Source organism: Cantharellus anzutake (assembly GCF_015039405.1).
Source record: "Cantharellus anzutake strain C23 chromosome Unknown EI90scaffold_47, whole genome shotgun sequence".
NCBI classification, from domain to species: domain Eukaryota; kingdom Fungi; phylum Basidiomycota; class Agaricomycetes; order Cantharellales; family Hydnaceae; genus Cantharellus; species Cantharellus anzutake.
This window is the reverse complement of record NW_024066997.1, coordinates 166074-194019: the sequence shown is the minus strand read 5'-3', so window position 1 is coordinate 194019 and position 27946 is coordinate 166074. Positions and strand designations below refer to the sequence as shown.

At 49.2% G+C, this 27946-nt stretch overlaps 10 protein-coding genes across 10 annotated transcripts; 8 read left to right on the top strand and 2 right to left on the bottom strand.

Moving 5' to 3' along the window:
• Nucleotides 1-3268: 3268 nt before the first annotated feature.
• On the top strand, nucleotides 3269-3837 carry EI90DRAFT_3070908 (uncharacterized protein). Its single transcript, XM_039061260.1, has one exon. The coding sequence runs from the start codon at nucleotides 3283-3285 to the stop codon at nucleotides 3745-3747; it is 465 nt and encodes a 154-aa protein (XP_038912762.1). The 5' UTR covers nucleotides 3269-3282; the 3' UTR covers nucleotides 3748-3837.
• A 1011-nt stretch (nucleotides 3838-4848) lies between these two features.
• EI90DRAFT_3070906 (uncharacterized protein) lies at nucleotides 4849-5704 on the bottom strand. Its single transcript, XM_039061259.1, has 3 exons — nucleotides 5442-5704; nucleotides 5265-5381; nucleotides 4849-5220 (listed from the first exon to the last, which is right to left on the bottom strand). The coding sequence occupies exons 1-3, from the start codon at nucleotides 5603-5605 to the stop codon at nucleotides 5187-5189; spliced, it is 315 nt and encodes a 104-aa protein (XP_038912761.1). The 5' UTR covers nucleotides 5606-5704; the 3' UTR covers nucleotides 4849-5186.
• EI90DRAFT_3070902 (uncharacterized protein) lies at nucleotides 5273-7678 on the top strand. The gene is given in 8 exon segments (XM_039061258.1): nucleotides 5273-5304; nucleotides 5315-5564; nucleotides 5579-6219; nucleotides 6557-7049; nucleotides 7196-7432; nucleotides 7453-7501; nucleotides 7542-7544; nucleotides 7570-7678. The coding sequence occupies 3 exon segments, from the start codon at nucleotides 5612-5614 to the stop codon at nucleotides 7382-7384; spliced, it is 1290 nt and encodes a 429-aa protein (XP_038912760.1). The 5' UTR covers nucleotides 5273-5304; nucleotides 5315-5564; nucleotides 5579-5611; the 3' UTR covers nucleotides 7385-7432; nucleotides 7453-7501; nucleotides 7542-7544; nucleotides 7570-7678.
• Nucleotides 7679-9786: 2108 nt separating this feature from the next.
• EI90DRAFT_3018707 (uncharacterized protein) lies at nucleotides 9787-10346 on the top strand (the record flags this gene model as incomplete). Its single annotated transcript, XM_039057251.1, has 3 exons — nucleotides 9787-9880; nucleotides 9976-10138; nucleotides 10214-10346. The coding sequence occupies 3 exons, from the start codon at nucleotides 9787-9789 to the stop codon at nucleotides 10344-10346; spliced, it is 390 nt and encodes a 129-aa protein (XP_038912759.1).
• Nucleotides 10347-12496: 2150 nt separating this feature from the next.
• On the top strand, nucleotides 12497-14217 carry EI90DRAFT_1963960 (uncharacterized protein). Its single transcript, XM_039052380.1, has 4 exons — nucleotides 12497-13300; nucleotides 13703-13744; nucleotides 13812-13896; nucleotides 14159-14217. The coding sequence occupies exons 1-3, from the start codon at nucleotides 12606-12608 to the stop codon at nucleotides 13852-13854; spliced, it is 780 nt and encodes a 259-aa protein (XP_038912758.1). The 5' UTR covers nucleotides 12497-12605; the 3' UTR covers nucleotides 13855-13896; nucleotides 14159-14217.
• EI90DRAFT_2810826 (catalytic domain of Map kinase phosphatase 5) lies at nucleotides 13958-14464 on the top strand (the record flags this gene model as incomplete). The annotated part of the gene is made up of 2 exons (XM_039053532.1): nucleotides 13958-14214; nucleotides 14296-14464. Coding segments are annotated over 2 exons (426 nt in total), but the record flags the coding sequence as incomplete, so codon positions are not given.
• Nucleotides 14465-17902: 3438 nt separating this feature from the next.
• On the top strand, nucleotides 17903-19317 carry EI90DRAFT_3070879 (Intradiol ring-cleavage dioxygenase). The gene is made up of 7 exons (XM_039061257.1): nucleotides 17903-18066; nucleotides 18127-18180; nucleotides 18231-18363; nucleotides 18417-18508; nucleotides 18579-18695; nucleotides 18757-19024; nucleotides 19075-19317. The coding sequence occupies exons 3-7, from the start codon at nucleotides 18297-18299 to the stop codon at nucleotides 19137-19139; spliced, it is 609 nt and encodes a 202-aa protein (XP_038912756.1). The 5' UTR covers nucleotides 17903-18066; nucleotides 18127-18180; nucleotides 18231-18296; the 3' UTR covers nucleotides 19140-19317.
• Nucleotides 19318-20675: 1358 nt separating this feature from the next.
• Nucleotides 20676-22556, top strand: EI90DRAFT_2999449 (Intradiol ring-cleavage dioxygenase). Its single transcript, XM_039056290.1, has 8 exons — nucleotides 20676-20999; nucleotides 21053-21223; nucleotides 21286-21339; nucleotides 21396-21528; nucleotides 21584-21678; nucleotides 21752-21868; nucleotides 21920-22187; nucleotides 22239-22556. The coding sequence occupies exons 1-8, from the start codon at nucleotides 20901-20903 to the stop codon at nucleotides 22301-22303; spliced, it is 1002 nt and encodes a 333-aa protein (XP_038912755.1). The 5' UTR covers nucleotides 20676-20900; the 3' UTR covers nucleotides 22304-22556.
• Nucleotides 22557-23584: 1028 nt separating this feature from the next.
• EI90DRAFT_3230690 (D-lactonohydrolase-like protein) lies at nucleotides 23585-25205 on the top strand (the record flags this gene model as incomplete). The annotated part of the gene is made up of 6 exons (XM_039066497.1): nucleotides 23585-24031; nucleotides 24092-24327; nucleotides 24388-24540; nucleotides 24620-24679; nucleotides 24733-24871; nucleotides 24924-25205. 6 exons carry the CDS (start codon nucleotides 23585-23587, stop codon nucleotides 25098-25100), a joined length of 1212 nt encoding a protein of 403 aa, XP_038912754.1. The 3' UTR covers nucleotides 25101-25205.
• On the bottom strand, nucleotides 25110-26993 carry EI90DRAFT_3291446 (uncharacterized protein). Its single transcript, XM_039067276.1, has 4 exons — nucleotides 26882-26993; nucleotides 26696-26828; nucleotides 26264-26643; nucleotides 25110-26206 (listed from the first exon to the last, which is right to left on the bottom strand). Exons 1-4 carry the CDS (start codon nucleotides 26923-26925, stop codon nucleotides 25300-25302), a joined length of 1464 nt encoding a protein of 487 aa, XP_038912753.1. The 5' UTR covers nucleotides 26926-26993; the 3' UTR covers nucleotides 25110-25299.
• Nucleotides 26994-27946: the final 953 nt, after the last annotated feature.

Here is a 27946-nt window from a genome sequence, read left to right as displayed (position 1 = left end):
GAATTAATGTTATCTGGAAAGTATGAAAAAATAAAAGGTTTCCTTACTTGCGCATTGATGTGATTGATACAGATTCCAGTGCTTTCTGTAAATTTAGTTCGACATCTTCGACTCTTGAAGAAGGTGGGAACTCGCGATAAACACGCTTTGAATACCCCCACACTTGCTCAATAAAATTAAGCTCGCAATGGAATTTTGGAAGAAATAGGGTGCCAAACCCAGCAGCTTCACAGTGTGTCTGAAGCAGGGATTTGACATTAATGAAATCAGCAGAATGAAAAAGGATATTTCGGCAGCAACATTGTGCTGCTGTGCCACTGCATTTGAACCTGTCACACTGAGCACGGAGCCCAGTGACATCATAGCCTCGTTCTTCTAAAAGTTTGGCCATCCCCTTGAAATATCCGGGATAATCAGGGTGGTCATCGGGGTAATAAAGGTGTTGTATGTGACCATCCCATATTGTATCTGCCATATGCTTAGTTGTGGTTTGAGGTTTTCCATTGGGCTTGTATATGATTGCACCACTCTCGTCGCGTGCATTCACCAATACTCCCCATGGCTTAGGACCCTTTGGCATCTTGAGTGCTGACAAGGCATTTTCAGCACGTTTGGAGTGAGTATGTGCATTATCGAAGACCAAGACATGATGGTCATTGGGGTAATGCTCTGTCAAGATCCGCATTGCGTTTGATGCTTGTTCAATTACACCATCACTTGTGAAGTATCCGTCGCGATTACTCCCCGGTCTGAGCAGGACCCAAGCTGTATGATCACCACCTTTGAGCCAGCCATAATCGGCTGAGACAAAGTCGGCCACCATGACAGATGCACCCTCACCCTTTGCATAGGGTTTTGCTGTCTCGGAATCATGAACCCAACGAACCTTCCGACGGTCGTGTGCATAGAAGACTGATTCATCATGGAACCAGACCACAGTACGACGAAACCCATTCGGCTCAGTTACTTCTTCCCCATTTTCATCCCACTTTCTCATCAACTCTCCGTAATTTTTCATTGCAGGCAGAAACACCTCTTGCCGATATCGAACCACATCTTCTCGCTCATGGCCATCAGAATACTGCCCTTTCTTCTCCCTCTGCCAGCGATACCCCATTCTTTTTAGCCAGCGCTGACCTGTTCGGACAGATATCGGTTTATCCCGACCTAAGCACTCAAACATTTCCGGAGTATTCAAGAACTGAACGACATCCATTGCTGAGATGAATGGACCGAGACTATGCAGGTGAGCCTCGATTTCCTGTCTAATATCCTCGTCCATCACAAGAATAGACTCCTTCCATTTTCCATAGGGGTTCATCGGAATTGTGTTGAAATCGACCATGAACGCACGACACCACTCCCGCAACTTAGGCCCATATGACTGTGGCCCATGATCCCATGAGATCGCCACCCACTCCGACGCTTGGATCCAGCCCACCTCCTTGGTCAAGCCCATGTCAGAACGGTACACACGGAACAACTGGAGCATTTGTTCCAGTCGCATCCGCGTTAAGTCATCGAACTTCGAATGTTTATGGCCACCACCTTTCCGGTGGGGCCGGATGATTTCACTGATGCGTTGCGCAGCTTCTTCAGCTAACTTTCAGGATGGGGCAGGGACAAATGCGCGGGGGTCGTGGTGGGTTCGTGCAAGGGGTTCCTCACACACTGTTGGACTTGGCATTGCAGTTTCTGATGCGCATACTTCAGGTACGTCGAGCCGCTGTGGGTTTGGATACACAAAAGTCGCATCTGACTCAGGATTGATGGAATCCATACAGCGCGGAGGCTCACCCAGAGCCTGGCCATCAGCATCACCAAGGATTTGATCATTACATTGTGTAGTGTCATCACTACTCATGTCGGTGTCACTAATGGTGATTGGGTCGCAGGGAAATGGGGTATGGGAGTTGGATACGTGGTGTCGGTGGAAAAAGTCATGTAGGGTCCATTTCTTCCCATCAGACACAGTTTTTTTGATTGCCTCTTGTATTCCTTTCTTAGTAGCCCTTTGCTTGGCTGCATGATAGCGTCGGGTGCGTTCTGCTGGGGTGCCGTTGATTGTGGTCCCTGCATAACGGACTTTGTTTCCAGGTATTGCACCACGCTTGTTTATTAGATGTGAAAGGACATCTTCAGCTTTAGACAAGCGCTCAGCTAGTGGGGTATCGAAATAGGTGATGTCGACATCCTCATTCCAATCCTCAGCTCCGGACTGACTGTCATCACTGTCGCTTTCTGGCTCGATGTCACAGTTTCCAAGTCCATCCTCATTGCCATCCTCAGCTTCAGACTGGCTGTCACGACTATCACTTTCTGGCTCAATACCAAAGTTTCCAAGTCTGGAGTCTTCATGAGCCATGAGGTTAGGGCCCAGGGTGGTGTTGCGTGGTTTTTTCTGAGTCCAAAAAGTTTTGCTAACTCAGAATGGATAGTGCCTTGGCTAGTCAGTGGCATACCTTAGAGTATTCCCCAAGATTGTTTGTGCGATGGCGCTTCCTGTGTACAGGCATGAGTGAGCACAGCGCTTAAAGGGTAGAAAGGCATGGCTTCCTTTTTTGGATCCGGCAATCCCCGTAATACAGTTTCACACTGCCCATGCTGGCAAACTTGAAATGGGGGGTCTTTTTTTTTTTGCAGGATTCTGGTCAGGGAGTGAAAGAGATGCGGATTCCGATGTAATGAAGTATATTGAAATTCATTTAATAATAATGATGTATATCAACATTTGGAAACCGAGAAGATATAAAACAGCATCACCTCTACACCTTTTAGGTGCCACATTGGCGTCAAAAGTGTTGAGGGGGGGATGAGCAGCAATGCGAATTTCACAATAATTTGCATCCGGATAGTACCGGGATTTGAAAGTCGTCTATCTTAGTATGAGATCACCAATGCAATGGACTAAGACCGAGGTGGAGTCAAAGTCCGAGGTAGGAACTATGACAGAGGCTCGGAGCAAAGGTACGAGCGGTGCCCAAGTACAAAGTACGGGTCAGCGGCAGGAGGTCGTAACTTGGCAGGAGGTCAGCGGAAGAGGACCAGAGGGAAGAGAGGGGAAGGAAGAGAGGAGAGGTGTCAGGTCCGAAGGTGGGTATTGGAGCGGACAGGAGACGAGTAGGAGGATGACAGAAGGGTGGAGGTGTTGTGAGGAGGGAGCGGAGGAGTATGAGGAGGAGTAGGAGGAGGGTGACGAGAGGGGTGGTGTTCGGTCCGAGGTGGTTATTGGAGCGGACGGAGATAGGACAGGAGAGTGATGGAGCCTCCGAGTGTGTACCGATGCCTGAATTAGCCTATCAATGGGGTTGGTCTGTCCACCTTCATATGCTAGATTTCAACCCCTATTCGATTCGTGCTGGGTCTATTCGCGCGAGGGATGACACAGCATCTGCGTCGAAAGACTTGTCCGCAGGCAATTCACACACTGGGGAGGAGACTTGGGTTCCCGATACCGATTCCGATGACAGGATCGAGCATGGCGCAGACGCGGAAAGATGGTCAGGCAATGAGGAGCCCCCTTCATCCGGTTCGATCAGGCCACCAAGGATATCAAAGGATTACAGGATTTCAAGTCGTATGGAGACTCGCCTCGAACCGACTGTATTACCAAGTCGCAAAGTCACCACTGGACTTCCATACCGCGAAGTGACGAGTGACGACACATTGCAGGGAGACATGTTTCCGATGATAGATGCAGAGAGGATATTGCTCTTTGATGTGAGTCTATCTTATACATTCATTTGACGAGCTATGACCATATTATGATTATTTCCCGGTTTTCTAGAGAGACCAAGCCGCCATCAAAGTCCTGGTCATTTAAACGCACGATACCCATATGGATTGTTTATAATCGTCTTTGCGTTTACCCCAGTTTGCAATGGCCGCTACAGTGCTTTCTCTGGACCTTCATATTACTGAGCCCAGCTATATATGCAGCGCAGGTTATTAGATTGTGTATCGAATACCTTGTTGCTGACTCTTGATAGTGCAAGGCTTCCCAGCTGAAGTTCTTCTCTGTTGGTGCAATCGCCACCTCGCGACGATTACCGTGCACGGACTAGTGAGAAAACTACTTGTCTCGGCAAACGTCCTACCTGGCGCTATGTGGGGGCCGAACTGCATGGTGTCAGGATTCTTAAGGTCAAGCTACCGCCTTGGCGTTCCCCCACCTCGTTGTATGCAAGGGGCTTCCGTTCAATGGACCCTTAGTTGTCTCGGAAGTAGGCTTGTATGTTGGCGGAATAACTGTGCAAGCGCCCTAGCTATTTTCGCTGGATTTTCGATGTCGCAAATTTCTCCTGAACACGGATCCTCCACATTTTTTACGCGTTGTGCACATTGGGTTACGGGGTGACGTCATCATGTGCTTATCAACTTGTAATTAGGGTAGCCCTAGTTAGGCAAGCTTGCGAGGCAAGGGGTTCATTCCGTGTGGGGAAAGTGGAATACCACCCCCCTGAGAAATAGTCAAAGGCTGAATCGTTGTCGCAGGCACCAATGGCCCAACCTGCACATGCCCATTATGGCTGGATAAACTAGTCCATACACAAGTGCTTTCATTCCGATGTGGCTCAGAAAGCGTTACAGGTATCTTATGTTTTGTATGTGCAGATTGTATGGCACGTAGTAAATATTACAGAAGGGTCATTCGGCCCCTGCAAAGCCGGTCACCGTGTGTCCGATACATGTATACCAACGCATACGTTCTTGAGTCACTGGAAAGCGTAGGGGTGACGTGAGAGAATATGATATACTCGCACGTCAAATTGAACCAAGAGGGTTGCTCGAGGTCCGACCCTACACTTTACAAGAGGGGGCCATATATATATGCCCCTGACCCCGGCCCCGGGCCAACTGATGCATGCTATTAAGATGGAGACGTACTTCCGGGTTCCCAACCCCACAGCCCAAGGAAGCAATACCAGCTCGAGATCGAGAGCAAGATTGTTTTGCACACAAGAAGAGTGCTGCGCATTGGCAACAGCAGCCGGCGACACAGTCCCATGCAGTCAAGACGACTTGTGTTCATGCCACCAGTGGGCACCCGGTGCTATGTACCCGAGCAGAGCAGACCGCGACCACAAGATGAATTAGTCCTTCACCCCAGTATGGAATTCGGAGCTTGGGCTCAAGACCTATGCAGGCTTTTCCATGCTTTCTTTGGACAACCTTACGTAATGAATTCAATCAACTTGCAAGAATGCCAGAGGACCTCGTCTCGTCTCAACTCACCCAGCTCAGCGTCAATCATGATAAGTCACGACTCATTATTACGGCTCTCCCGGTGGAGGTTTTGGTTAACATTTTGAAGCACCTTTCTTTGAATGATCTCATGAGATGCAAACAGGCGAGTTTTAGTTAGAAGCAGTTCGCTTGCCCTTCGTTCCCCCTCTCCTCACGTTTTTATCATACATTTTTATGGTTCTTATATAAGTGACGTTCGTAGGCAACTAAAGCCTTTCTCTATGTCATCGAGGGGTCGTTGGTTCTCCAGTATAACATCGAGCGCGAAACTTACCTTCTTGCCGGTAGCACTGCGGGTGATGTATATGCAGAGACTAATACTGAATGTTGATCTGATGGAACCCCAGATCCAGATCATCTCTCTATGGCAGAGAAACTTACGAGTCTTCGTAGGCGGGAAGTTGGATGGGCTAATTTGAAATGGCAGCCTCAAACATATACCATTTTGGCTAATCCACGGCCCCGCCGTTTCACTTCCGGGGACACAATATCATACAAGCTGCAACATGGATTCTTTGCGTATGGGTACTACACATCCCACATGTTGGATGACCCTGATTGTTTATCGCTCCACTCCCTTCCGAGAGTCGCGGATCGCCTTTCGAATTCAAAGGGTCACGGATTATCATCCGCACTGCTCGGGTCAATTGATTCTGAGCGTCAGATGTACCTAGAAGGTGAAGATGGCGATGACGTTGAGATAGACTGGTCCCAAACACCTATTCTCCACCGCCTCGGCTTCGAGTTTCTGGACTTCAGTATCGATCCGGAACAGAATTTGGCCATTTACGTTTGCGACGACTTGGATAAGGTGTTTGTCAGAATAAGGCAAATGTCTGATAATGGCTTTCACCCGATGGCCCAATATGAGACTCTCGATGCTTGCCCGCTGGTTGGTCCTACGCACATTCTTGTTGAGATCTTTGGCGACTTTGTCGGCGTCATGGTACGGGATCTTTTGGATGTGGATCGGTATTTTCGGATTTGGAATTGGAAGACAGGGATATGTCAATGTGTAAGTGTCTTTCACTGGCTCTGCATATGAGACATTACCCTGAACCTCAAGGGTACAGGAACTCTCAGATTCTATCATGAGGTCGTTTCTTTTCTTATCTCCGCGCCATTTCATCATTTTTCGATATGGGGGGGACCCCATTTCACTAGAGGTCTATTCATTTAGACCTTGTCATTACGACGGTCCCCCTGTAAAACTTTGCCTTCCGTCTCAGCATGTCGCGACATTCGAATTACCCGATTTCTTCCCCAAGTTGACGTATTCACACATCTCGCCGTTGCACTGCCGGCCCAGTCCTGTCTTTGAAGCTCCAGAATATGAAATTTTATCCGGGGGAGAGCCGATTCCTGCAGACGGACCTATTCCAAGCATGTCCTCCGTTCCATCAGGTTCAGTTCAAGATTCTTCCACAACCCCGGACGATACGCCAAAATGGGGGCGTACATATGCTACCAACGGACCGTTTGTTCGTCCCCGGCAGGATGATTTCAGGGTCGCTGTCCTTTCGCTTACTCCGTCCTCCGTGTGGGAACAGTCTTACAGGCTGTTTATTGCCGTGTCCGACATCTATCGCACGACCAAACGTTTCGAGAGTGATTTTCATACTACTAAAGGAAAGATACTGGAGGACAGCCCAGATGCCAACTCCGACGCCGACTGCGTGTTCCCTATCCATGTTCCATGGAATGATTGGGGACCTCGTTCGGCGCGCTTGTTGGCGACTGCCGGTACAGAGACATTTTGCTCTATTTTCATGAACCGATACATCTTTGGCACCCTCGAGCATGTACCAATGCCTGAAACTCGCGAAGATTCCAGTCAATGGGGTTTGTCTACCCGCCTTCATATACTGGATTTCAACCCCTATCCGATTCGTGCCGAGTCTATTCGCGTGAAGGATGACACGGCATCTGCGTCGAACAACTTGTTTAGAGACGAATACCCGCTGAGGAGGACACTTGGGTTCCCGATTCCGATCCCGATGACGGGATTGAGCATGGTGCGGATGCGGAAAGACAATCAGGCAACGCCGGAGCCCCCTTCATCTGGTTTGATCCGGCCACCAAGGATATCAAAGGATTACGGGGTTTCAGGTCGTATGACTGTATCCCCAAGCCCTGATGCCGTTGGCAAGGTCATCACTAGACTTCCATACCGCGGGGTGACGAGTGACGACACATTCCGGGGATATCTGTTGCCGTGGATAGACGCAGAGAGGATATTGCTCCTTGATGTAAGTCTATCTTATACATTCATTTAACAAGCCATGGCCATAGTATGATTATTTTTCTGGTTTTCCAGAGCGCTCAAGGCACCATTAAAGTCCTCGTCATTTAAACGCATGTCACCCGTATGGATTGTTTAAGATCCAAAATCGTCCCTGTCATTACCCTAGTTTGAAATGGCCACTTGCAGTGCTTTCTCTGGACCTTTTCCATCGTCATGTGCTCATCGACTTGTGATTCTTCCGCAACTGGGGCAGCTCTAGTTGACCGAGCTTGCGAGGTATCTAACAGGGGTCATTCCGTGGGGGAAAGTGGAATCCTCTCCCCCCCGAGAGATGACCGAAGGCTGACGGGTGCCGCAAGCTCAGCCATTCAGTTTGAGGGGGGAACAAAAGTAGCTTGGTTTGTCATGAACTGTCCCCGGGACTTTCAGCATGCGAGAACGTTCTCATTTTAGTCAGCAGCTACGCCGAGACTGAATTGGAAGAGGATGAGATTGGCATTTGTATATACATAGTCACCCAAACTTGCATTATATGAAGTCGATTGGCTGAATAAGCTACATGGTACGTGCGTCTTCTACATATTTTGTATGAAGATTGTATGGCGCGTACATGGTACATACGTTGCAGAAGTAGCATTCGGCTCCTTGCAAAGCCGGTCGCCGCGCGTCTCCACCGTTAACGGATACGTGCGTTCTCAAGTTACTGAGAGTGACGCGACGCGCGACGTGAGAGAATATATATGATGTGCATACTCGCACGCCGAACTGAACCAAGAAGGTTGTTCGATCGAGGTCCGGCAGCCCTACACTTTCGTTCATACGTACCTACCTACAAGTAGAACTACTCAAATCGATCAAGTGGGCCATTCATCTCTCAAGAGCTTCACATCATATATGCATGCCCCTGACCTCCGGCGCAGCTAGCCTAGCTGATGGCGTGCTATTAAGATATGGAGACGTACTTCCGGTCCCTTCCTCAACCAGAAGAAAAATTGTTTTGCCAACATGAAGATCGAGAGCTGCGCGTTGCATGGCGAACAACCAGCGGCGCAGCTAGACCTTGTACAACGCCGTAGTTAAGACGACTCGTTCATGCCTCTAGACTTGGTGGGCAAAGACAATATGAGCAAGGCAGTGCACCCCATGTGTACCCGAGCAGATCGAAGTCGAATTAATAGTTCTCCCCCCCCCCCCCCCCCCCGGCAAGTGTGCATGTATGTGGCTTGTAATTCGGAACTTGAGCTCAAGATCCATGTGCACGGGGAGATACACAGACGCTGGCTAGGTGACGAGAGATTTTGATTCCAACAGCGTTGGGCCGGATATGAAATCATTAGACGTGGGGAAGAGGGGGAAGGTTAACTTTGAGGATAATGATCAGATGAACTCGGACCTTCAGAACAATTTCTGCAGATCAGCTGCAAGCGGGTCTTGTGGAGGTGTTATGTAAGCCCTTGGGGGGGAGCTGACTCGGAATCAAATCAAATTAGGATGTGAATATATGTATTGCCCGTTTGAACCGTGATCATGCCGGGAACACGTAACTTTGAACACGCGTAAAGTCAGACATCCTTCCAGTCTCCTGCCGTGGATTCGTCGGGATGATGGAAGGGGGTTTTGCTATGATTTGCTTCGGGAGTTGACAAATTACGCCAGCGCTTTTTCTGACTAGGCGCTCTCTTGGCATCTGCGCTTTGTGTTGCTGAGTCAGCGCAGCCGCTGCGGTCGTCACGGAACAAGTGATCGTTGATTTACATACCAAACTTGAACAAGTAACATACTGCAAATGGTTGCGTAATCTCTTCGCCACCGCTCATGGGGGCAACCAAGAAGGAGAGATGGCATCATTTGACCAGTGCAAACAAACAAACAAACAAATTAAACCTTTTGATCACACAGCATACGCGTCAAACCATTCAATCGACTCCCGGCGCAATTTTTCCCAAGGAGGCGAGCTAACCTCTTTGAGGGTATTCAACGGGCGCCGAATTTTTTGCGCGGCAGCGAAATAATGTCAAAGGGTTGTATAAAGTGCATACGTTTCCCCCCTTTCACAATGGGAAACTCAATCATCAGCTTGCGGCTGCTTGCTCAGCTTTTGAGTCATCCTCAATCGTTAATCTCCGTTACCACACACACACGCGTGTCCCAAGGGTCTTCATTTGCATATTCACCTTTGCGCGGGTTCCATACATAAGAAGCCAATAAAGAGCTTTTCCAACCCAACCCATCCCATTGCCCTCACAACCAACTTAACCTTCATACCTAACTACTACCTTGCTTTCTCTCAAACGATGAGACTTCGACCCCTAAGACAACCGCAGTGGGAAGTCACCGATCTCAAAGAAGTCGCCCCTACGCCGATCTACTATGACTCCGAGGCAGATGGTAAGTTCTTTGTGCTTCTCGTTCTCGTTCTCGTTCTCGTCCTCGTCCTCGTCCTCAGAACAAACCTCATTCTTACTCCACGTTCAATTCCTTAGAACTTCAAATATTTAGTGTCGCTCCTCGTGAGGTCACCGGAACGTACATGTTCGATGGCATATCGTCGAAAACGTTCAAGTACTCTGACGCCTTGACTCATTCACGCACCAAACTCATGGAGGAGATCTCCAAAGATGGATATAATTTCCTCCTCATGGAAGGGTGAGTTTTGTCATTCTTATCCTTGGAAATGTTTTTGCTTTGGCTGACTGTTTGGTGGATTGCTCTCTTTTATAGGTGGTCGATAACAACGATGCGCAAATCGAAAGTTGAGAGGATAGAAGTTCGATATCATGCACAACCGGCAGTTGCTAGAGGGTGGCAACGTCCGCGGACGCCTCCTTATCTCCAACTGCTTGAAAGTCATTGAAAGCAGGCTGTCGTGTTACTTCCCTCCCTTACATCTTCCCCCTTCCACCTCTCTTCTCTCCCGCAGCAGTCCGGACGGGCAGTATCCGCGTCATGCCATCGGCGATTTTTGTTCTTGGCAGCAAAAAACGCACATGTGATCGTTGTTCATCTCCGGATCCGGACAACTTCAACGTACCCACAGTCATGCAACAACAACAATAACGATGCACAACGACAACGACAACGGTTGCACTACGAGAGAGTACCCTGTGCACGTTGCCTTCCCTCCATGACCTGGTACCATTCTATTCGCGCTGGATCTCCATGATCCGATGGGATTTTGACATCTTCATGCCTACATTTGGGCTGGTTCAATTCCTTTGCTCGGATTTTCCAATTGTTCTTCGGGCTGGCCATCATCCTCTCTCTCTCTCTTAGGGTTGTTAGTCATACATTATTTATTTATCATCATCATCATCATAACACTACTAGTACTAGTACTATTTACAATTGTACGCGGGACTGCATAGCTACTAGCTAGTGCAACATGCCCAGTCTTTTTTTCATTCAAAATCCCGGAATTGATTTCCCAGCTTTTTTTACTCTCGTTGTAATCCACATGGAGTGGCACATGTGTACATATTCCGTCCCTCCCCCCCCCAACTCCAAAATCTAATCTCAGGGTGTTGCAGTTGGAGTTACATAACTTGGGTTTGTTATTCCATCCAAGAAGATATACTTTTTTGTGACTTGTGGGTTACTTCCGCACGTTGAGCGGTATCCGTACGTCCTGGCATGGTTCCCCACACAACACAAAAGCTTGGGGGGAGTCCCCCGGGGTGGAATCGCCGATCGCCTTGAACTCCAGGGGTTATCCTCGTTTTCACGTGGCAGAGCGGGCATCCAGACCGAAGAAGTACAATGAGGGGGTTCGTCCAATACAAAGTGGGTCAACTGGTGGTTCCTCGGGATTGGTGTCATCGTCTGTTTTGGTGTCTGTATCTAACTATGATGGGAGAAATTATAGTTCTTCGCGTTCTTTGCCCCCGTTCCATCGTGTCTCGTTCCTGCTGAATTCCGTTCCGGGATCAGGTCCGTCCTCGGGTGTTCGTACGTTTGTCCGGGAATTTCACCTGGGGGGGTCGGCCCATGAGTTTTTTTCATACAGCCATCACGTCTCAAGCTTCCCGCGTTGCCCAGGAGGTTGTCTGTTGTTTCTTGAGTGAGTAGTTGGGCATACGTCAGTATGCTGTTGGGTCTCGGCCCAAAGTGCGATCCTAAAAGGGCCTCGATCCAAACAAACCTAAACAGTTTACATTTGAGAAGGCTGTACATACATACAAGGGGTCCTTGCACAAGTCCCTTGGGCGTCTATCTCTAACATGGAAAAGCTGTGCGTGGGTGCTCCTGTTGTGTGATTATCCCTCTCGCTGATTGCCTTTCGGCCTTGGCGCCTTCATTGTCCCCACCCCATGTAATTCCTCAGGTAGCTCTCCCTCGCCTACTTATCATCTGCTGCGTGTCTGCGGGGGGACGCGCCTCCATCCGTCGCATCATGGGGATAGGATTAGTTTGGGTGTCATAGGTTTTGAAGGGCTGCTGCTCACACATACGAACTGGAGTAGCCAGTGTGCCCTTTTTCGGCCTTTCAACGTATAATTAATCCGTGCTTGCAATTTGGGGTATCAGCACAGCATCAAATCATTCCTTCCCTCCCTCCCTCCCCCCCTCTCCTTCTTCTTTCTTAACTTACCTAGTCCAGACAGCAACATTCGGGCTTCGGGCTTTCTGTTACAAGGAAAACCCAAAAAAACGTCCCAACAACAATAACATTGAAGAACAATACAATCGATCGATCGGATCGAGCGAACGAACGAGCGAACGAACGAACGTGTGTGTGTTGCCTTTGCTTACTTTGGTCACGAAAATCGAAAAGTCCAAATCGAATCAGGGATCGCGAATCGTGGGTCGCAGATTCGTAAAGTATATCGCGTGCCTCTCCCTCCCCCCTTGCACGTTTCCACGACTTCTGTGCCTGTCGACCAACTGAAATCGATCATAAATCGGTAACAGTACTAGTGCTGTGATCAACCCCGCCCCAAGGTTCTTTGTTGCTTGTATCGATCTACATACTTGCAACCCCCCCAACAAGACTTCGATCTGCCAGACGGACGCGATTTTTTTCGTCACCCATATTCATTTGCCTTTTTGAGGAAAAGAGGGACAAAAAAAAAAGAAACGAACCACTTGTTGTTTCTTCCTAAATACACTACTTACTATGGTGACGACGTTGGATCAGCACGAACATCATTCAAGTGGAGGCGAACAACTTGTCGATGCTTCTACGATCAATACTTCGGCTGCTAGTAGGACTACACCATGGCCACAAAGTCCCGGTCCCACCACCAGCACCACCAGCACCACGGCGACGGCGACGGCGGCGTTGCACAATTCTACTATGGACGATAGATTCTCCTCGATACAATCCCCATCTCCATCTCAGGGGGATACGTTGAGATCGCTTCTGGAAGCTGAGAAGACGAACGGTTTGAAGGTCGGTATGCGATGCGCATCCGAAAGTTCGGCTGTGTTGGGTTCGCAGTTATATATGGGGACTATCCGGTATATTGGACCTATCAAAGTTCCGTCGAAGCCGGAGACGGGGTGTGTCAGTCGTGATGGTGGTAGTAGTGCTGACGTTGGTGGCGTCGGTGGCGTCGGTGGCGGCACTGGCACTGGCACTGGCACTGGCAGTTGTGATAACGGGAACGCTCAGGACGATAGTGATGACGAATTACCGGAACTTTTGCGTCCAAGTAGACTCCTTAGTCGTCTTCGAGTGTCGGGGTTCGACGAGAGTGGTGAACCGATTTTCATGGGGCCTGATGAAGAGTTGGAAGGTGTGGAGAAGGACGTGGAAGTTATGTGGGTAGGGATAGAGTTCGACGATCCCGTTGGAAAGAACAACGGAAGGTGAGATAGTCTCTTGGGTTTTGGACCACCTTTCTAGTTTTTGGTTGTCCCCCCCTCCCCCTTATTTTCCTAAGGGAAGACGCACTCTCCCCGATAGCCCCTCGGTGCACCGCGCCAGTGCTTGGAGGTGCGGTCCCCATCCAACGATGCCTAGGGGGGCCCTATCAGTGAGGGGTGGTGCCAGACCAACCCTCTCCCTTCGCATCGGCGTTGGTGCGGAAGTCGCTCATGATTTTTCGCCCTTGGGAGAGGACATAATTCCCACCACTCCCCGTCGGGGGGCCTTCCATCCCTTCCATGCCTCCAGTTCCTGGGCGTAATTGACACCCGAGCAAGCCTCGAGAGAATTTCCCTGAATTTTTTATCGTACGCCCTCCGCGTACTTTTTTTTTTCCCTTTCAGTCCATCTGCTAACGTTATCCTTTCATTTCTTTCCTCCCATTCGTATGTAGCCTAAACGGCAAATCATATTTCGATTGTGAACCCTTACACGGACTCTTCGCTCGTGCAGAACGCGCACTTGTACTCCACCAACCGATCCCGACTACTGCTAACGCTATGATAACGACGACTCCACCCCATCACCGCCGCCATTCGTCGAATCCAACTCCAGCGCGTGCCAACGTATATGAAGTCATCATCCTATCGTTGACACCGCTCTCTCGAATCGCACCGGGACTCTATCTCGGCAATTCCACCGCAGCAGAAGATACTCGACTTTTACAATCTCTCGGAATTACGCACGTTCTTAACGTGACGGAGGAACTCCCGATGGTCGAATGGGCCCCCTCCATGAGGATTACGCTCGCGGATATGGCACACGCGAACCTATTGGATACGTTTGAGGATGCGCTGGGTTTCATCGATTTGGCATTGGGCGATCAAAGGGATGTCAAGGCATTTACGAATGCGCGGTCAAGTGTATTACCATTATCGAGGAATCCTCAATCGTCAGCGCCGCCGCCGCTGCCGCCGTCCTCGTCACCACCTCCGAGGGGTATCCTAGTTCATTGTCTAATGGGTCGCTCTCGTTCGGCATCCATCATCATCGCGTACATCATGCGAAAGTACAAACTCAACTACCGCGCAGCACACACTTATGTCCATTCGAAGCGACCTATCATATGGCCTAATCTGGGTTTCGTGAATCAGTTGAACTTGTGGGGTGAATGGGGATGCAAAGTCGACAGGGAGAGTAAGGAGTATCGGAACATTAGGGAAGGAGGTCTGGATACGTATGGGAAGCCGAGAATCTTGGTGGAATTGAACGCTCTGGCGACGGCTACGAGGGAGGGAACAACCAAGGGAGTCAGTTGAGGCTGATCAATCTTAGTGCCAGTGCCAAGGCCAGCATTTTGGAAATGTACACAATTGGTTAACAGTAAAGAAAATGGACTTACCTAACCGTCTGATGGGTGAGTAAATGATGATAAGGTTACTGAAAGTACAATGCAATATGGGTTACGTGCAGATGTGAGTTTGAGTTGCGGTCTGAACTTTTAATTGTGCATGACTGTCGATCAAAATAAATTGCGATCGCCTAGGTGCGCAGAAACATCGCTAGGTGTAGAGGGCGTGGGTCTGGTCTGTTGAAGTGGCATTCCCTTTGTTGTCGCGGTTTTTATGTTGTCCTAACGCTTTAGCCTTTGTTCCTTTGCGTCACACAGAAATGTATATAAGATGTGTGCGATATCTAATGACAATGCGATATCGCACTCAGGATGTTGGGCTGCGATGCCGCGATTATAACATGACCTTGTATCTTGTAGGAGGGAGGCCGAAACTACTTGGGGGGCATGTTCACTTACGGGCTTTGACATCATATCAATTATAAGATCGACCTCGCCACCCAATAATGCCCAAACAAGCAAAACGGTGTTCCGTCCAGGCTACGTCCTGTGGATGGGTTAATTGACAATGACGTCGCATGGCTCCTTGGGCTACATTCCCTATAAGATTTCTCGCACTACGAGACGTCCAATGGTGATCCTTCCAGGACTCTCGAGGTGGCTAACATCTTGTGTGTCTCGCACGAACATCAGTAGTCGATCTGTGCATATATACTTCATGAGACCAGAAGCTGTTGTCAGGCCAGTTGCAAACCTAAAGTAAAATCGAAGGTTTGAGAGCTGGCCACGATTTGCGACAAAAAAAGGGTAGAAGGAACACCTGTACCCTTGGTATACAGTGGGAAGTTCAAAACTATCCCTGCTAAAATAAGCTGAGGTTTCCTCGACTGGGGAGTAGTCGTTTGCCGGGCGGGAGGACTCATGAGTGGACAATGCGTAACCGAATGATTGATCTGGGAACATTGACCAACCCCCCTCCAGTAACGCCTTCTCTTGAAGCTACTTCCGTCGCGTTACCCCATTAATGAGGACCTTCCCCACATCTTCCTCCCCGGCCAGCTTGTCGATGAGTTCACACTGAGCCACTCCGGCAATTTAGCTCCCGATCTTCCCGACAGACATTTTGTGTGGGGACACCTAGCCTAGCTGCAATCGCTCTCGAGCATGGTCATATCCTGCCTCCTTTGCAAAATATATGACCACATGAACTGTATGTATGCACTGCGCCGCGCGTTCTATTACAACTCAAGACAGACGAAAGTCAAAAGATCCGAGCCACCGAAGCAAACTTTCGAGCAGTGTATGTTGAGCTTATGATGGACCGACGAAGAATCACCGATGTGTAAAGCGTGTGGTCCAAAGATGAATGATTTTGCTGAGCGGGACAAAACATCCTCAACTGGCTCCTGCTCCGTTCGCCAGTGAAGAAGGACGGTGTGAAGTCATGGGACGCTTCTCCCAATGTTTCTGAAACCGCGGTGGGTGCCGAGGAATCCTTTCCAGAATCAGTGTGCTCGAACAGAGCTCTAATGCACACATACATACACCTTCAAGAAACCTGCGACATCAAAAACACGAACCAGTGGATCCGCCTCTTTGGGTCAGCAGTTTTCGTTGGCGAAAAGACCCATGGGACAGCCTTCAGCAGACTCAGCTACTGCCGCAAAGCAATTGATCACCCCTCCCATGTCTGACTCCCACCCAGCATGGGAAGATGGAAAGAGCGCTATCCCAAACACAACGATTGTGGTAGAATGGAGCCGCGCTTAGACAAGAGGAACACAACTAGTGGCTAGTTGGCAATCATGGAGCCCAGCCATTTATGAGCGGAGTTGGCCGAATGCAGTGATTCCGCGCCCGTGCCATGTGCACACGACAACAGACTTCTGCCTCTAAATTTCTAGTTGTTCGCGGCCAGCATGAATACATGAAGAAGTTGGGTCTCTGAGGCGGAGATGCCTTCCCCCTCACGTTTTTCTCGCTTCGGTATTTCAACCACGTAGTTCCACAATCTAGTTGATTTTGTGGCAGGAGCTTCTTTCCTTGTGTTCGGTTCAGTGCTATGCAATTATGTGGGCATTGTATACGAGCTTCCATAGGAAGTTTCTCAGGCTGGGACTTTGCTTTTTGGAGATAGTTTGCCACCTCTCTCCTCAGCCAGGGACCCGTTCCCCATTGGGGTCGGAGCGTTCTGGATGAAGCACAAGATACATAGGGTGCTAGTCTTATGGCCGGATTCGATGGCGTAGCCTCCCGGGGCATCAGAAATGGAGCAAGGTAGCAAAGTCCTCGTAAGCTCGAGGGAATACGGATGTGATCATAGCTGCGGGAGCCTCAGGTCTGGTCTTCTGTAGATTGGGTGTGTGGAAAGTGCGGCAACACTGGCTTGGCACGCATCAGGGGTCTTCACTTGGTCCTGGTCTCCCATTGGACATGGTAGCGGCCCTGTTACTCTGTTTTTTGGCTTTTCCATTGGCGCTGATGATCAGGATCTGCTCTGCATGACCGCACTACTCAATTGACTCAAATGAATGTCGGAGCATCTGATCATGAAAACAGTGAGACACCCACCCTGGTTCGTTGGAAGTCCTCTTGCCTTCGTCTATATCAAAACCAATACATGTGCGCCTACGAAATGTGAGGGGAGGCCGATATATTGTACAGCAAAACCCTTTCATGTCTCTTGTTCCTCGGAGTTCTCTGCGGAGACCTGACCTGATGGTCTGGGCATGGTTACCATCACATGTGTTTGCATTCTTGGGATAGCCTTGTTACTCTGTCGTTTACATCACGATCTTTACCTCATGGTCGCACTGCTGCAAACCGAATGCCACTGACTCAGCTACATAGATGAATGTCGAAGCATCTCAGAACGGCGGCGTACCCTCCCCGGTCCCCGAAAGTCTCCGTTTGTGCAAATCAATGCATGCGCGCTTTCGAAACGTGAGGGCGTCAACCCAACGTTCTTCCATGTTGCTTGTTTCCCAGAGTTGTCGGTAGATCCCTAACCCGATGGCCTAATCATGGCTGTGGAGAATTGGCAGTTTAGTGACTACAAAATCTCGCTTTCGTCAATGAAAGCCAGTGCGACCACCCCCCAGTATGAAGGTCACTTTGCTCCTCGTCCTCGTCGCACTTTTCGGTTCCGCAGCCCTTTCCCATGTTGAGAGGGCAGGAACCAAGGAAGAGATGCATCGCCGCCAGGTACAGTTTCCTCGCTTGCGATATGCAAATAATTCCACCCCCGTTTTTCCCCAGTTAGAAGCTAAGGCGCGCCACCGGGCCGCCCGTAACTGCGCCCCTGCTATCCGTGCATTCTACGTCCGACGCCGACAAGCTCGCAGCGTCTCCGGGGAATTTTTGCGTTCTGAGAGGGCCATTAACGAACTTCGTCACAAATCCAAGGGCATTCATAACGTAGGCACCGAGAGACTTTTGATAGCACAGATACATGACTGAAACTGAGTGCTGTCATAGACTACATGTGTACTCACGCCTGAGACCACGCAGGGCCCGTACTATGTGAAGAATGTGGGTTTCCTCACCGTGATTTCCCAGCGTATATGCTCATGATTTATCAGGAACTCGTCCGTCGGGATATTCAGCAAGGTCAATCCGGTGTTCCTTTGATCCTAGATGTTGGCGTCATGGATATTACTACTTGCAAACCTCTGCCTCGTGCATTCGTGGAACTTTGGCATACTAACGCTACAGGTAAGTTGTCTCTGCCTCCCGAGCACCATGGCATAATATTAATGGCGCCCCAGGATTCTATTCTGGCTATACTGGCTACACTCTCCCTCTACCGGCCAATGACACCTCGCCGCCGCCTCCTCCCAATTCCACGTTCCCTTCTCCGGTAAGGAAACCGGTTCCTTGCATCATCTTACACTCGGTGGATACGACTGATAACACCCCGATGTAACCAGCCACTGTCGGATGAACTTAACTTCCTTCGCGGCGGATGGCCGACAGATATAGCAGGCGTCGTTGAATTTCGAACTATCTACCCAGGCTACTATAACCATCGAGCCATCCACATCCACGTGAGCTGTATGAGCACATCCGATCCCACATTCTCTGATTGGATGCTCGACGATCTCTTAGACTGCTGTTCAAACAAATTGGAAGGAGGCAAAGAATGGTACTATCGAATCGACTGCAGGAAATTTGTTGCACGCCGGCCAGGTTTATTTCGACGACGCCCTCAATGATAAGGTTGTTTCCACGAAGGCATACTTGAACACTACACAGCAACGCACATATAATTCCCAGGATATTTTTTTACCATTGCAGAACTCGGGTGGTTACAATGCCTTTGCCGAAACTTATCAACTTGGGCCTAAAGTTGAGGAAGGTATACTCGCTTACATCAGTAAGTGGCCTGCGCTACTTTCCCCCTGAACGGATTCTGAGTCTCTCCAGCTATTGGTGTGGACCCTGCCGCGAGATATTCATTCTCCAGCTCGAATTATTGGGTGCCCAACTAGGTTGTTCTCGAATTTCTCTCTGTTTGAATTGTACGGAAGGTACATGTCTTTAAATTGCACAATACGTTCTCGACCCGGTTGGTAGATCTGTGAACCGCCAAACGTCTTGGGTTTTGATAAGCGATGCGGATTTCAGGCAGATGATAGACATGATTACACCGCTTGGACACCTGCACACACATACTGTACACACAATGATACATAGGAAGTTACAAGCACTTCATTGCACAGGAAAGGCCATATGAACCAGCGTGACAACAATAGGCACAGGAGTCGAACCGCGCAGCAGATGCGAATAAATAAAGAGCAAGACAAATCAGGGTAGGTGCTGGAGCCTGAGGCCGACGGCACGCGACTAGTCTACTTAATTTTTCCTGTGGGGCTCCCGTGATGTTGGGGGGCCTCGCCCGGTGCCAACATTGGCATCTTTAGGCGGGCTAACTCAATGTTCAAGGACGCCGCTCCTTGTTCACAGGATGAGTTCCTTCTGGTGAGGAATTCCTTTTTGTCAGTCGGGGGGACATCTTGGAAAACTTCAAGAGGAAAATCATTATTTTCTCCGTCTGGGATCTCATTCATGACACTCTTCTGCATCTAACTTCCAGGTTTTTTTAAATTCTTGATGGCGCCGTTGTCATCTTGCCATCCTCCATTTGGATCATGGGGCCATCATACAGAAAGCGTCTCTCGGCCAGGGGATGCCTTTTCCCCTCTAGGTCAATTATTTCGGTTCGGGCCAGACCGTCTTTGGCCATAGGGGCATTCGAGCCTCATGATCGGTGTTCCTGCACTCAAGGTGGAGCTTCTATTCGGGGCTTCTACCCCCTTCTAAGTGGGGGCCGCTCCCCGTTGTGGTAGGACGTCTCGGATGGGGCATAGTGGGAAGCTGAGCGTGCCGACGCCATAGTTTGTTTTGACAGCGCGGCCGGTCTCCGGAATGTTAGGTTGTTTGTGGGTTGTGGCTTCAGTTAAGGCGCCGATTCTTGCTTCCGTTTTGTGTTTGGATTCTATGGGGTGTGTGTGCTGGGACTTGTCAATTTCTCGTTGCCAGTTATCCCCATTCGTTGGTGGTGAACCCGGATGTCCTTCGTATGGGGTTGGTCGTCGATCATGATTACCTGCGCTGGGTTGGGGTGTTAAGGGAGGCTGGTGTTTATATTGTTATCCCGCCTATGTTCGCGTCTGACTTTGAATTGATACAAGGGGGAATCTTGAAGAGACGAATCGGCCGGCTCATTCCTTTGCAAATTTGGACATTGTTGCGCAGAGCCGTCTATGAATCGAATGTATGGGAAGTGCATCAGAGCAGAATTGTTTGGCACATGCACAATGCCACAATCGAGGGTTATTACCCAGTCCTGGCTTTCCAGTGGACATGACTTGGTGTTGCTCCATTGATTGACCCTTAATTTCACTGCATAGTTCTAGCGATCAAGAGCTTCTCTGCATGGCCCCACTGCCCAAGCCGAGTGCCTTAGCAGCAATTTGAGGGTTTCCGTGGTCCCGTGTGAGTTTTCTGTACCAAAGCCAGTACACTTTCGAATCAACATATTGTCGGAAATCAACCTCAAAACATTTATTTACATGTGTCTGTGCCGACATCTTAGTTGATAGCGAGCCGTTGCCTGCTGAGCTGGTGCTTCAACGCGTATTGAATTCTACGACAACATTGCTCGCTCGGAGGTATCCGCAGACATAGTCTAAGCGTTGCCGTTGCAAGAGAATTGACTGTCCCCCGGCGAAGAGCCACCGTCCCCTAGTATGAGGGCCGCTTCGCTCTCTCTCGTCGCACTTTTCGGTTCCGCAGCTTTTTCTCATGTTGAGAGGGCAGGAGCCAAGGAAGGGGTACATCGCCGCCAGGTATAGCTCCCTCGCTGGCGAAACGTAGCAGTTCCACTTACCTTTTGCTCCAGTTAGAGGCCGAGGCGCGCCATCGGGCCACCCGTAACTGCGCCCCTGCTATCCGTGCATTTCACCACAAACGTCGACAGGCTCGTAATGTCGCTGAGGAGTTTTTGGGCCTGGATGAACTTCCCGATAAGGCCATCGATGAACCTCATGATAAATCCGGGGGCATTCACAACGTGGGTACCAAGAAGCTTTCCACGGCAATAGCATATCATCAGAAACTGAGACCTGCTTGCAGAATACATGCGTGCTCACACCTGAGACCACGGAAGGCCCATACTATGTGAGGAATGTGGGTTTCGCCTTTACTACCGTGATTGTCCAACGTCTATATTTATGGCGTATCAGGAACTCGTTCGCCGAGATATTCGGCAAGGCCAGCCTGGTGTTCCTCTGACCCTAAACATTGGCGTATTGGATATTTCTACTTGCAAGCCTCTATCCCGCGCATTCGTGGAAATTTGGCATTCCAACTCTACAGGTGAGTTGTCTCTACCTGCAAGATACCGTGACTTAGTGGTTCAATGGGGCCCTAGGATTCTATTCTGGATATACTGGCTACACTCTTCCTTTTGAAGGCAATGACACTACACCTCCCCCGATTCCTACCGATGACACATTTCTTACTCCGGTAAGGAAACCAGTTTTCCATTTTATCTCGTACTTGGATGTGGATGTGATTGATAATACCCCAACGTGATCAGCCAATGACAGACGAGCTTAACTTCCTTCGCGGCGGATGGCCGACAGACAAAGAGGGCGTCGTCGAGTTTCAAAGTATCTACCCCGGCTTTTATAACTCTCGAACCGTCCACATCCACGTGAGCCACACAGGTCACCCCTCTTTGATTGACTGTCAAACGATCTCTTAGGCCGCCGTTCAAACAAATTGGACGAAGGCAAGGAATGGTACTATTGAATCGACTGCAGGGAATTTGTTGCATATTGGCCAGATTTATTTCGACGACGCCGTTACTGATAAGGTTGTTGTCACGAAGGCATACTTGAATACTACACAGCGACGCCTACATAATTCTGAGGATATACTCTTTCCGGATCAGAACTCGGGTGGTTATAATGCGTTGGCCGAAACTTATCAGCTTGGGGCCAAAATTGAGGAAGGTATCCTCACTTACATCAGTAAGCAATCTATGGTACTTTTCCCCTGAAATGGATTCTGAGCCACTGCAGCTATTGGTGTGGACCCTGCCGCGAGATATTCATTCTCCAGCCCGAATTATTGGACCCCTGACTAAGTCATCCTTGAATGTTTTTGTTGAGTTGTAGGCATTTCAATAGTCCCAGTAAGATATCTGTTTTGCATAGCTACGTTCTCGCTCAAGTTGCCAGATCCGTGAATCGCGAAACGCCCGGATTTTGGCGGGATGACAGGCACGATTACGTTCCCGATTGGGTTCTGAACTACCAGATCCTTTGACACCCAATCTAGCATCGGTATAAATACACTACTTGTCACCTGCACCACACATGCATACATGAGAGTTTACGAGCACTGTACTGCACAGGAAAGGCAGCCTTGACTCTTCGAGTAAGAACACAGCCATGAGTTATATCATTATGGCCCAGCGATGTCAGGAAGTGTGTGGATGCGTGCATAGAGCCTAAAGCGATAGGGATTTATTCTATGTTCAAGCCTGACCTGGAAATAAAGCAGTATCAGAAGTGCGAGAACCCTCAGGGCCCGTCATCGTGCGCAAAGTCGCACCCCGCGAATTGAATTACATACAACAAAATTGCCTTTGGCACCCAATCCAGGGTTGTCTCGATCCTCTGTCAAGGTACTGGTCGGGCAACACGAGACCTTCTGTTATTTAAGTAATGTTGCGAAGTCATAGAGGCTGGAGTCCTGCATAACCTTCTGTGCCTGTCCGCAAGTCGAATGCCATTGACCCAGCCGCAAATGAACGCTGCATGAAGCGTTTCCCCGGACGATTCTAAATCGTGTATCATAACTCTTCGCGTCGATGGCCTAATTTCATGCGGAATGTGGTGCGTGTGCCAGTGGACACGCTGCTGAGATCCCCGTAGGGAGAGTACCATTTCCGGAGTGCTTGTTGCCTTAGATATTGTTGATTAGGAGTTCCTTGGCCAAAGGTTTATCACACGGTGCAGGAGGCGTCCCAGCGGTGAGCACTTGCCAGAAGGCCCTGGGACCGCCGTTCAGATTACGGGTGGTTGGGGCCGAGGTTACCTCATTTACCCTTGGCCCTGTAATTGGCTAGTTATGAGGCCAAATGTTTATGTGTGGTCGGGCTATCTTATGCTTCTTGAAAAAGTGCTGATGGAACGATAAAGTAGTGTGCGGTGAGTTTACGGGGTAGAACCTACGTATGAAATGGAATAATGTAGGAGGAGGATGACTGAATTCCGGCCAGGGTCGACAATATTGCCACGGGAATGACTCTGTTGTGCCGAGCCAATACATTCAATGGTGGATTTTTCTGACACTTCGTTCAGTGACCATAAAATCTGAGTTCTCCAAGTCAAGGTTGGTCTGTATCCTCCCTGACGGTTACATGGGATTCACGTCGATTCTGGTGGCAACCTTGGCTTGTATCGCGTACACGCGTGGAAAGGTAATATATGTCGACCCCAAATCATTTGCCGTTTTTGGTGTCAACAGCACGGCGTTCCGCATCGATGCTTTCTCGGGGGGCTTCAACCCTACTTCCACTACTCCTCCGTTTTTCCAAGTGTTCGACACGGCATTTTTGAACTTGCTTGGTCCGGACGCGCGGATCGCCCAGATTGCGGCAAATGCAACGTACGCTTTCGCTCACGAAGCGCCCGTTTATGTACCAGAAACAGACGAAGTCTTTTTCGCGAGTAACGCCGGCGGCGCGCTGGGCATGAGCGGCCTGGACAAAAATAACGTCGTCTTTAAAATAAGTTTGCGTGAGGCGGAGGCTGCCCTTGCATCTGCTACGAATGCTAGTGAGGGAGTGAACGTGCCTATTACTGCGGTGAGTGGTGGAAACGGCGAGTTGGAAACGGTGGTTCTTCTCTTTCTTGACCATTTACAGCTCGATTTGGCGGAGGAGATCCAGATGACGAATGGAGGGACAGGTCCCTATCGATCCTCCTTCATTCTCGTCAACTCCGGACGCGGGCCTCGCCCCCCTTCGATTGCGCTCGTGAACCCGAAAGCGCCGTATAACAGCACGGTCATTTTGGACAACTTCTATGGTCGGCAGTTCAATTCGCTGAACGACCTCAAAGTACACCCCAAGAATGGACAGATCTACTTCACGGATCCCGAGTACGTTTTTCATGTTTTCCTCTTGTATTGAGGGGTTCCGGATGTTGATCCAGAGCATAGCTACGGATATATGAACCGCTTCCGTCCACTGCCCTTGCTCCCGAATCAACTTTACGCATTCGACCCACAAACTAGCACCGTACGCGTCATCGCAGACCAGTTTGAGAAGTGCAACGGTATCGCATTCGACGCGGACGGCAAGATTGCTTATGTGTCCGTCATTTCGCCCCTTTGCCCCCTCGATCCTTTCTCGCTGACTCACTGACAACTTCCTGTTTGTTTTAACTCTTAGATCGGACACGGGAGCAGCAATAGGCTTCCTTGGGTTTAATCAGACGCTGCCGAGCACGATGTTGGCCAATTCTCTATCCGCTTGAAACCTAACTAACTGTAGGGATTTGACAGCTATGCCTACGACGTCGATCCCTTGAAGGGCACGTTTGGGAACAGGCGGGTATTCGCTTACTCGGACGCCGGCATACCAGACGGCATTCAGGTTGATATTTTTGGCAATGTCTTTTCAGGGTGTGGGGACGGCGTTCATGTGTGTAGTTCCCCATTCTTCTGCTTCGCTTGTGCTGACGACAAACAACTAGGTGTGGGACAATAAGGGTACATTGCTTGGAAAACTTTTCTTCAACACAACCACTGCCAACATGGTTTTTGCAGGACCAGGCAGAATGGTCGTTCTTGCCGAAACCAAGGTTTTTCTTGTTCACTTTGCGGCCCGGGGCATCGAGCTCGGTGGGCCACGAGGCAAGAACCCATACTAGCTTACAATAGGGTTGATGTTATCCAGAGACTCAATCTATTTCTCTTTGATCTGGCCGGCTCATGTGATTACAAACACCTCACGATGCTCAGATTTGAACATAGTGAAGATAAGATGTTTGGACAAAGGGCAAGGACAGTATGACAGAGACCAAAGATACAAGTTAACCGCCAAAGTCATTGAAGCCCTTCCAGGAGCTATCAATCTTCGGTCGACATTGTGTCCAACCAGGCTTCAATGCGGGTAGTGTCAACGGGCTGGCGAGCAAGACTGGGGTCAGTTGTCGTAGAGACGGAAGTTTCGTCCGAATCAGAACCGTCGCTGTGACCATAGATGCCATCCTCATCCGGTTCTTCGGCTTCCTCCTCCTGAGCATAGGTCTCTGCTTCTTCAATATCGAAGTGGGAGGTATCGTCCAGCGCCTCTGTGCGTCCATCCTCTGGAAGATAAAGAAGGTGCCACTTCTGTTCCATTTCACAAACATCAAACGGTGGCCATGACATCGAGGCATCAAAGATGTCACAAAGTCGGAATGCATGTTTTGATATGGATTTCAGAGCAAGAAACAGCCGGATGCGTTCAAGATAAGGAGAGTTCGGGCCAGTCATGAGTTCTTCAGTTTGATCCTTCTCTGGCGGGTACTGCCCAAAGCGGAAGGTGTCCACTTCTGAGGATGCTATGAGATACTCCCCGGAAGCTTCGTCCCAGAATGGAATGAATGCCAGGAGTTTAAGACAACTCGGTCGCCAGACAAGGCCAAATACCATCAAAAGCTCAGACAATGAGCGATCTGATGATCCTTTCGTCCAGAATCCACTGCTGTAAGGCGCGATTCGTTGCCGATGGAATGAGGCTAACAATAAGCTCGCTAGACTGCCGCGAACAACATGGGAGATGTCCCCAAGAGTCTCAGAAGACACTAATTCGTCCCCGGGATCGTAGGCGCCTATAATTAAAGCAGGGTTGGAAAAGGACACAGGAAGGTGTTGATCAACCCGCTTTGACTCGGCCATCAGGGGAGTGATTGGATGCCTGACAACGCAGAAACGGATGCGATCTGTAGATTGAGAAGGCTGATATTCTTCCGGGAAACACAATCGAGGCTTTCTGTCCGGACGCCAGGATTAGTGTGGAGAAAGTAATAAAATGTTAAAAATGTGTGACCTTAGTACCCAACAACCCGGTGAGCCAGAGAGTGAATACATAAGCATGTCGTCAGCAGATGCACACTCTTCGTTGTGTATGAGAAGTGAATGAAGCTGACTTGAAGTGTATCTCGTGTCGTGTTGTAGGGAACCAAAAATTCGGTTATCTCGCCCTTCAATAGTCCAATGAGATTCAAGAAACACGCGGGAGGTAGATAGCAGAAAGTCAGGTCGCAAATCCATAGGCGAGTCGTTCCGGGAATCGACTTCTTCAGTGGTGAGCGTGGATAGCATATGCTGGATTGGCGCCAATGTGGCACCAATCATTAATTGAGACATGAATGGGTGTTCATCCCTGAGAAAGGATACTATTGGCTCTTCCAGCTGGGCCTCAGAAAACTAACACGCTGTCAGGGGCACAAAAATAAATCAACTTTCAGCATTTATTTACCATCCAGTCAGAGGGCAGTTCCAACTTTCCGCCATTCCATTGATTGCGAAGATTTCTGAGATACTCTATGCACCCGGAGAGTGAGGCAGCGTGAAGACCTGCACCCTCCAAAGAGCCAGTGCAAACCAAGTTACTACGAGTGGTGAGTGTGGATTGTACTCCAAGCGAGCAGGACTAGGAACCAACGGATTGAGCCGAAAATTCAGTAAACCAACGAAGGGGGTTCTCATGCCACTCTACTGGGAAAGGCCCGCCGCATCTTTGAGGTGGGCTCATGAGAGCGAGTGAGGCGTGTGTGGGATCCTATTATATATACTTATATATATATCTCATAATGATCTCATAATGAAGTGAGGTTGAATGTATTGATCAATACAAATTAAATTCATAAGCAATTCAGTTTTGTGAGCCGTGGGAGCTGTTCCAATGTTAACAATTGCACTAGATAACCTATCATGGTGTAATAATAAAAGATGGAGGGGACGTTTGAGCAATTCCATTGCAAAAAACCCCATGAAAAACGGTCGAAAACTGAGGGAGATACGAGTGGTGGCCCATTCCAGCGCGAAATGTGTGCGTGGGAAACAGTGTCCACGGCCTCATACAGGCTGTTTGACGGCTAAAGCTAATAATACGAAATACAGAGGACGCTAATAAAAGCTCATTAAAAAAAACCCGACGAAAAACGAACAAGATTTGACAGAGATATGCATGTACATGTCTTTTGTGTGTGAAAAAATGTGAAAAAACGTCCCACCGCCTCATAGACCCTCATTTGAGATGGACGACAATAATATGAAATGCTAAGGACGTTAATACAAGCATGTACGAAAAAGAACGACGAAAAACGAATGATAATTGACAGAGATACGAATGTACATGGTTTTTTTGTGAAAAAATGTAAAAACACGTCTTACCGCCTCATACGCGCTCATTCGCAGCTTGCATCAATAATATAGAATGACCAGAGAGTTGGTCCAAGCCCATTAAAAGAAACCCGACGAAAAGCGAATGAAAATTGACAGAGAAGCTTATGTACATGGTTTATTTGTGGAAAAAACGTTCCACCTCCTCACTCATGCTGATTCACGACTTGCACTAATAATACCAAATGCATAGAATGTTAGTACGGGCCCATTGCAGCAAACCCGACGAGAAACGGTCAAGAACTGACAGAGATACCAATCCACTGTCAGCTCCGCGGGTGATCTGTGCGTGGGAAACGTTCTCCAGCACCTCACAGGTGTTCTA